The following is a 9326-nucleotide window of genomic DNA, read 5'->3' as shown; positions in this document are numbered from 1 at the left end:
ATAATTATAATTGGCAATGCACTGCACTTCAATGTAAGAAAAGACAGAAGGGGTGGAAATCTATCATTACTGTAAAATATCCTGAGGCAGTCTCCCTGTGCATTCATCAAGGGAATGCTGGCACTGTACAAATACTCAAAAACTCTGGCATAGGACAGGTTCTGGTCTGCATCGCTACATAGAGCAAACTTGCTGGAATGGTATCAAACTGAAAAGAAATGTTTGCAGACAAAAAACGGGAATTAAGGTTTATAAGAAAATTATTTAGGGAGCTATAAGTTACTTGTGCTAAAATAATTAGTTAACAACAAAAATGTAGAATGTTAGGTTGAGAGAAAAAAGAATACAGTCTGAAATATAACAAAATTCTGCCATTAGATTTCACAATGATTAATATTCATAGGGGTCAATGGAAACTTTAAATTGACGGGAAGAATGAGTGACATTTAGAAATTTGACAGTAACCTCAAATAATACATAACCAACAGGAAATTTCAATAGGAAGTAAGAAACCAATAGTGGTCACGAAAGAAATATATAAAGAAAGAATCAAGGTAAGAACGCTATATGGTTTAGTGCACATAAACTTAGTGTTGTGCAAACTAGACAGAAATGATGAAGTGTGTCACTGTTATATTGTACACACTGATTAGCATTCAGTGTTGCTACTGCAGGCAAGAACAGTCGGGTGATAACTGCTTCAGCTACGCTATGTTCCCTGCTCACCTCAAAGAACTTAGAGCTTCATATCGGAAAATCAAGGTTTATTTTGTAAGTATGAAAATAAAATGTATTTTGTGCAGTTGTGGAGAATGATTTATTCTTTGTAAATTACAGCCTAGTACATTACAATTTATAAATTGCAGGAGAGTCAATTCTCTCACTGACTAGTCTGTGACAAGGAATAATTAGAGCTCTTTAATTTGCTTTCATGTGAATGCATTCCAAACAGTCTTTTAGGACTTAAAATAATTTAAATTAGATTTGAAGATGCAAGTTCAAAAAGCTAGAATAATAATTATGTTAAAGTAGTTCAATACCAGTTAAATTAGCTTTGACATCAATTATTTGTAAAATGGAGAACCTGGATTGCATTTTAATTGAGATAACACTGCAATTGAAAAGATTTAATGTGTAGATTTATTCAATTTTACTTTGCAATACCCAATATGAAAAATATGGATATAGATTGTGGCAGGAAAATTGGAGGTATGTGGATGACAGTAATCCAAAATGCTTGCAGTTGCTCAGAAAAAAAATGATTTAAAAAGAAAGCCTCAAACAAGACATTGTATCAGGGTCAACTATCATGTGACTATGTCAACAACAAGATGAGTCTTTACTGTAATAAGTCTAGGTCAGTACATTGCTGCAAATTGACTTGGTTCTAATTAACCTGTAACACTTGCTCACTGGAAACAATTTTGCATTTAGTCATTTTTAATTTCTTGCTGTTTATAGCAAAAGAAAGATGACAATGTTCAAATAACATTGCTGGGAGGCCGTCTTCATCATGGATTCAAGGTGAGGAAAGTTTAATATGAATTGATTGGCGTATAAAGTAGAAAAATTAGACATGCATGCAGCTGATTGGCAAAGTTCCATTACAGGGAAATCCTTGTATTGCTTGTACTTGTGGCTGAAGATCCTATGCTTTGAATAATGGTAACAATGCTGCGTGACTGCAGCTATAGCAGACGTAATGTGTAAAGATAAGCCAATAGTGACAACTGGCTCATAGTGCATTGATTTGTCACGTGAGATGGGCTGAGTCACAGAGAATGTTCTGTTCGCCGCATGACCAATCGGAAATAAACAGTATGTAGAGAAAGCTCATGCCCGAAGAATAAGAATCACGTGGACTGATAGGAAGCATCAGTAGCATACTTGGCAATAATCGCAATCCTGTGCATATCAGTGTCCACAAGCAAGCGCCTCCCACTTCCCAGATGCTACATGAGGATAAATAACCATCACACAGATTTCAGCAAGTGGATATTCGGATTGACTGATTTTCCCAGTCGTTGCTATTGCACCTGCCATATATGTACTTTATCAATATGTGCATGTACATTTTTTAAAATTATAACCCCAGCCAGAATGAAGCATCCACTATGCAAATAATAGCATCAGAAACAGCCCAGTGAAGACCAAGCATTACCCAGGGAAGATAAGCAAACACATTTCAGTAAAGCAAGCATTCGTAATGCCCTAGGAATAAGTCCTCTGCCTGTTCGTTTTCTCAGCTGTTATATGGTGGAACATTGAGGGAAGAAGTTGCTCATTTTAAAATTAAGTCAGAAAAAAAAGGAAAATGAAACCATTTAACAATAAACCAGTAAAAGTGTCCTGTTCTCATGAGGTTTTGGCTTATGGTTATGGCTCTCCACAATGAGAATTGTGTAAATGCAAATTTTCTAAATTAGGATATAGGTTGTGGCATTATTCCAACTCAGTGACAGAATTGTTGTTTCCTATTTGTGCAATGATCCTTTGCAAGGATATAATGGTGGCATTTGAAATGTTTAGGGCCGTGAAGGATGTCAGTTTTTGAAGGAAATGCTGAATTTCTACCTCAGGGATGTAATCCCAGCAGCCAAGACCCAGCAGAAAGCCACCAATAGCAACATCAGTAAAATTGGAAACATACTGTCTGAGTTGAAAGAGAATGTACAAAACTGTGTAAGTACTAGATTTTTGCCTCTATCCTTACGCTATAACTATGTTTAAAATACTGGGGGTGCCGTTCTTTGGAATTTCTATTTCGGTTAAGAATACAAGATCAAAATATCAGAGAATAAGGGGAGAAATGGATATGTGCTGCACCGGTTTCCAAGTGTAAAATGGGAATAACTTATACCAATTTCTGGGCTTGAGGTCCTGTGCCCAATTTGCCTCGCTGTTATGCCCGTCACTGTTTCAGGTGTCCCTGGCACCTCACAGCAGCGTGGCCTAATTTAATTCCCTTCCTAACAGCACTGTGGATGTACCTACACCACATGGACTGCAGCGGTTCAAGAAGGCAGCTCACCACCACCTTCTCAAGGGCAGTTAGGGATGGGCAATAAATGCTGGCCCAGCCAGTGAAGCCCACATCCCATGAATGATTTTTTTTTTAAATTGTATGAAGAAGAATCTTGCAGCTGTTTGAATGCCCTTTTGTAATATTCATAAAAATCTAAGTGAAAATATTTTTGCCCTATCACAAATACACAAAACCTGTTTCCATCTTGATGTACAGTCCTTAATTGAACATCAACCGTTTTCTCCAAATGCAACTAAATTTCTTCTATATATTTCCTATGAAATAGCGGGAGAAGAATTATAAATATGCATTCAACGCCCCCCAACCCCCCGCCGCCCTCCCCCACCTTCCAATTTTTGCTGTGTGTTTGCCCTCCTACCATCCCTACTGACACATGGGGTAAGTTTTCAGGTTCACCTTGAAATTAATGGAATAAAAAATAGGTGGATTCTGTAAAGAGTGTGCAATCTGCACTGCCAGATTATTCTAGTACCAGGTCTACCCCATCATGCCCTTAAAACAAACACTTTTCTGTTAACTCATTCTAAAGATATTTTGGTCAGTCTCTTTTCAATTAGAAGGCTCTGAGATCAAGCCCACCATAACTTGAACATACGAACTAGGCTGACACCTCAGTGCAATATTGACAGTATACTATAGTTAAGATGTCATCTTTCAGATGAGACATTAATGGGGGCCTCATAAACATAAATGAATCCATGACGCCATTTAAAGAAGTCTTGATCAACATCCCTTCCTCAATTAACACTGCCAAAAAGCAGATTCATTCAGTTCCTGTTCCTGGGACCTTGATGCCTGTCTTTGTATACATAAAAGTGACTGCACTTCAAAAGTAGCCCATTGGCTTGGAGCATTTTGGAATATCATGAAGAGGCATAAAGTCCTTTTCTTCTAGTTGGTCTCTGACCTAACTGTCAACTTCACAAGAATTCCTACAATTTACTCATTTGAACATCTAATTAACCACATTGTCCATGAATTCCTGATATGTATATTTGGATTTTTGTCCCTTTTAAATAGAAGACAAAGCAAAATAGATATATTTATTCAGACAAAAGTGTATTGAACATCAATTTAGTTAGTCATTGTTACCACGTGATTCGCATCAAGATCTGTAGGAACTTTCCCAGTTTTCTATCCACACAGCAAAGTGGAGAACAGGAAGGGAGGTCACTGTCCTAGCTTTTCTTTAGTGCACAATCCCTCTGGCCACTTTGAAATTAGGCAATGAAAAAGGAGAAATGATTTAGAAGGGAATGTGGGGAAGAGGTAATGAGATTGACTTAAAAGCACAAGTCGCCATATAAAATTTCCACTTCCGAAAGATCCTTGCAGCAACTTAAAAGCTTGAAAACACTTTCAGCTGAAACTGACATTGGAAAAAGGGGCTTCTCATTCTTTTTGCAATAATTGTAAATGCAGACTCTGTTGCAGTTAGTTGCAAGCTAAATATTGAATGTGTGCCCTTTAAGTGATACACAAACACTTCTGAAACAATAAGCAGCATGTTTTGAAAGTGACATTTTTATGTTCAGTTTTCAGCAGGGAAATAAGAATATAAGAAATAAGAGCAGGAATACACCATTGGGCCCCTCGATCCTGCTGTGCCATTTAATAAGAATGTGGCTGATCTGATCATGGCCTTAATTCCACTTTCCTGCCTGACCGCCCCCCCCCGCCCATGACCCTTGACTCCCTTGTGAATCAAAAATTTGCCCAACACAGCCTTGAATATATTGAATGATCCAGCCTTCACTGCTCCCTGGGGTAGAGAATTTAAAAGAAATTCCTTCTCATCCCCGTCTTAAATGGGAGACCCCTGATTCTAAAATATTGCCCCATAGTTCTAGATTTCCCCAGGAGGGGAAACAGCCTTTCAGCATCCACCCTGTCAGGTCCCCTCAGATCTTATAAAGTTTCTTCTAAACTCCCATGAATATAGGGCCAACCTGCTCAACCTTTCACCATAAGAAAACCCCTTCATTCCAAGAATCAATTTAGCGAACCTTCTTTGAACTGCCTCCAATTAAATGTGTTCTGTCTTAAGGTTATTCAGACAGTGTCAACGGATAAAGGATAGGGCTCATGTTTACTTGTTCAAATTAATTTGCAGAAGCAAAGGCTTTCATTTACCTCTGATACAAGGTTAAGTCAATGTAGGCAGCTCTTCTCTCTCAAAAGTTATAGTTTACAAAAGAAGCACAAAGCCCAAAATTTGCAGCAATTCAGAATGAAACAAAAGCAGCCGTTAAATGAATGTACCACCATTGTTGCTGCGAAAACCGTTAACCAGATAACCAGGCAGCTAGAATGCATTTGCAAAACGTCTATGTGAAAATAAAGAATGCAAATTTTCAGTGGGACAGCACCAGCTGCAAATTGAGGGCTTGAATTGAAGCAAAGAAGCGCTGACCTAGTTGTTTTGTTAACTGTAACTCATGTGATTCTATCTGATCAAACGTAATGGCAACCAACTTTGCATTGGTATTATTGGTCAAATTCAACTTTAGCACTGGGCTCTTATACCTTTTAATAATATTGCACAAATAAATTTTTTATGTCTAAAAAATGAGCATTCATGATTTTCTTTGACTCAGGTGATTCAGCAATAAATGGCAAAAATGCATTTAGCCAGATTGTGAGGCAGAGTAACAGTTAGCAGCTGCCACTTCCCTTTGAGTGTCACTTAACACTTATGTACTGAATGGGATTTTTTTACTTTCAGAATGTGCCCACACCCATTTGAGCGGTTGGCTACACTCATATAGGCCATTATTTAATCTGCAACAATCTCTGAAGATGAGGTGCTGCAGTGTAAGTCCTGAGTTGGGGCCTGACTACAGAGCCAGGGAGTCTCATTCTGCTATAATCTATAGCACCACTCTGGCATACATATAAAGTGAAACTACTTGACACCAACAATAATCATTGCATAAGTGTAGCCTAAGTGGTATATTTCATTTTTTAATGTAGGCCAGTATTGCAGGAGATGACACTTTCCATACTATAAAATACACAATGTGATGTCCTGAAACATGAATAAAGTAAATGGAAGATTTAGTTTCGAATGCCTGAGCAATTCTTGCTTAGTGCTGCATTACTGCAGAACAGAAGTTACCTATAGCTGTTATCACTTCACACATTTTTCTGTCTGATGCCCTTTCTAGCCAATGATGTCTTCAAACTAATTACGATTAAGTTGGTATTCTCACTGTTTACAGTCCACAAACTACACCATACTAGATCAGACTTAAAACAATGCTTATATTTTAGTATTAGAGTATGTTTCATATCCAGTTGTGATAAACAACAATCAGCCATTGAGTAAACTTATAAATTTTTGTCTTTCAGCCTCAATTCTTCAATTGTGACGTGTGCAACTGCAGACCTAGTACATATATCGAGAATATATATAAGATATACGAGAAGGTAGGAAAGAAATTATGTACTAAAACATCATGGAAGAGATGATTTTAAACAGTTTTCATTGTCTAATTCTGTATTATTGTGCTTATCAGTTGCAGGAGAAAGGGGTGTACAAAGCCATAGGAGAACTCAACATCTTTTTTGACTGGCTTCAGCAATACATCAGGATGAAAATGAATTGAAAAACTGCAGAACTGACTTAAAGGAACGAACACTTCCTGATTTAACAAAGTCACTAGTATTTAAAGTGATATTTATATTTAGACTTGGCGGTTTCAGACGTTATTTAATTCATAAAATCATTGAGAAATTGTGATGAATTTGTTGTCCCTTTTAAAATAAAAAAAGATCTTTTGGTTTTCCCAATGCCTAATCTGGTTGAGAGAGTGGGTAGGTTGTATCACTCTGTAACCGGCTGCTAAGATTACCCAGGAGTGTCCAGCCATAATGCGCCATGTAATTTTTCCCGCTTTCTTGTACGAAAGTGCCAGTTCTATGCTTATTTAACTCTTGTTCTCCCTTAATGAATTAACCACAAAAAAAAAACTCCTGTGCTGGAAGTTCACAAGGAAACAGTTTCTGAACAGTGTCTGAAAATGTTTCCCCTCACCTTATAACTTTAGAATTCATACTGAGACTGCCGGATCTAAATATAAATTATATGTGAATGAATTTCATTCAATTATTATTTTTCAACAGAGTAAATACGAGAACTGCAAATAATATTTTCTCTATATTTGTACAGAGATTTATTTTTGATGAAGTGATTAGCAATTTTTTTTGACAGATGTTTCAAGAGTAACAAATAGATTTAAAATCAGCTATTCCTGTTGGTTCATATAACTTACAAAACATCCTGCTCCTACAGTTTGATACATAACTAAAATATTTTAAATAGAATATTTTTGTACTATTTATGAGAGTGTAATATGGAGTTTTAATTACTTTAATTTCAAGTTATCTTCATAAATCCATCTATTACTGTATCAGTAATTCTTTAACACCCATTTCAAAGTTTGCAGCATTAGATACAGCCAAATTTATTTCAACTATTTATTGACATTGTATGAATACTTATAGTGTTCAAATGAATGTGCACTTGTGTGTACTTTATTATAAGTTATAGGTTATTGCCTCCAGTAATTGTTTGCAGTATTTGAACCTATCTTTTAGGCTAGTTCAAAATATAAAACTCTTGTGTATTATATCCTCAGATACCAACATTTCTTTCCCCAGCACCCTGTCAGTTTAGGTAAAAGTTCCCTCATCTGAACCCGTGAACACAAGGGTTCTTTTAACCCTGTGTAAGCGAATGGGTTTTAAATGACTTAAAATCTTGTCTCATGATGTATTAACCATTTAAAGACAAAAAGCTAGAAATTCATCTCAGGTAGTGACAGAAAATGGACAATATCATTATACGCAACGCTTGGTGTTCAGTTCCATTGCAGTCAACGTTGCGTAGAATAGGCAGCCGATCCAATACGGCCTATTTGGGCCACTGCCTGAGATGAATTTCTAGCCCAGGGATTTTTTTTTTTGGTGCAGAAAATGTTTTTGGTTTATAAGTGCACCTGGAACTAAACTACACACTAAATCTGACATCACTGTCAAACTCACATACAGCTGTGCGTTAATGCGAAAGAAAGAGGGAAGAATAGATAAAACTCATTTGCTACCAATAAATAAATCATTCATTATTTTCATTTGAGTTGTCCCAGTGGTATTGGGGAAGATGCACAAAGCAGCTGGCAGGAATACAATCTCTGTAAATGTTGGTACAATTCGTGCACGTATTTGTTAACCAGCCTACCTCAAGATTATTGCAAGCTGAGACAGTCACTTTGGAGTTCATGAATGAAATAACTAACTTCAGTGTTATATGTTTTACAGTAAAATGTAGCAGTTGTGTTGACCCCTTTGAGCTACTTAATCTCTGAAAGATTTCAGGACAGGCTGTCTCTGAAACATATCTCTGAATATTGTGAATTCTGAATTAGGGAAAAATATGGAATGCAAAACATTTTTATGTTACTTGCTATATCAAGTTAAAAGTAATTCTTTTAGTTTTGGAAAAAGCTCCCATAATGTTCAAAGGGTTTAAACATTGATTATTCCAGCTTATTTAATGTATTGATTTACCTCATGTTATGTGTCATAACCTCATGTTATGTGTCATATGAATTGTAATGTACTTGGTTGTTCTGTCTGGATAAACACCATTCAATGCTTCATTTATATTACATGTCTCTTCATTTATTTAGCTTTTACCTTGATATAACATACAATGAGAAGCAATGGAATATTGCTGAATATGCACCATTGGTCAAATGGTGATTTTGATCAAATATCATGCATAGATGTGAATGACAATAGGATCTCACTCAGGTTCTGTACTGGAGCTCTCACCACATCAGTGTCTTACTAAAAGAAATAGCTTGCAGCTTTATAGTGCTTTTCACATTGTGATTATACCCCGAAGCACTCCACAGCCAATGAACTGGTGCCATTATGTAGGTAAATCTAACTGCCAACAAAGCAAGGTCCCACAAACAGGCAGTAAAATAAATTATCAGGTAATCTGTTTTGTTGTTGTCGCTTGAGGACTAGACATTGACCTGTAGACCTGCCCTGCAAATAATACCATGGGATCTTTCACATCAATCTAAACAGGCAAACAGCAGTTTAGCTTAGCATCTCAACCAAAAGACTGCAACTCCAACAATCCTTCCATATCATACTGAAGCGCAGCATAGATGATGTGCTTGAGCCCTAGGATAGTACATGATACAACTGTTACTCAAAATTGTTTCAACATTTTAAACCAAGGACGTAAAAACAGATGAGGCACCAA

General features: G+C 36.7%; 1 protein-coding gene across 1 annotated transcript; it reads left to right on the top strand.

Annotated features, from left to right (window-relative positions):
- The first annotated feature begins 514 nt into the window (after positions 1 to 514).
- LOC144683249 (interleukin-10-like) lies at positions 515 to 8703 on the top strand. Its single transcript, XM_078546206.1, has 5 exons — positions 515 to 771; positions 1462 to 1524; positions 2530 to 2682; positions 6398 to 6475; positions 6565 to 8703. The coding sequence occupies exons 1-5, from the start codon at positions 613 to 615 to the stop codon at positions 6652 to 6654; spliced, it is 543 nt and encodes a 180-aa protein (XP_078402332.1). The 5' UTR covers positions 515 to 612; the 3' UTR covers positions 6655 to 8703.
- Positions 8704 to 9326: the final 623 nt, after the last annotated feature.

Source organism: Cetorhinus maximus, chromosome 8, assembly GCF_964194155.1.
Source record: "Cetorhinus maximus chromosome 8, sCetMax3.hap1.1, whole genome shotgun sequence".
NCBI lineage: Eukaryota > Metazoa > Chordata > Chondrichthyes > Lamniformes > Cetorhinidae > Cetorhinus > Cetorhinus maximus.
Note: the sequence above shows the minus strand (reverse complement) of the source record. Positions and strands in the feature narration are given on the sequence as shown.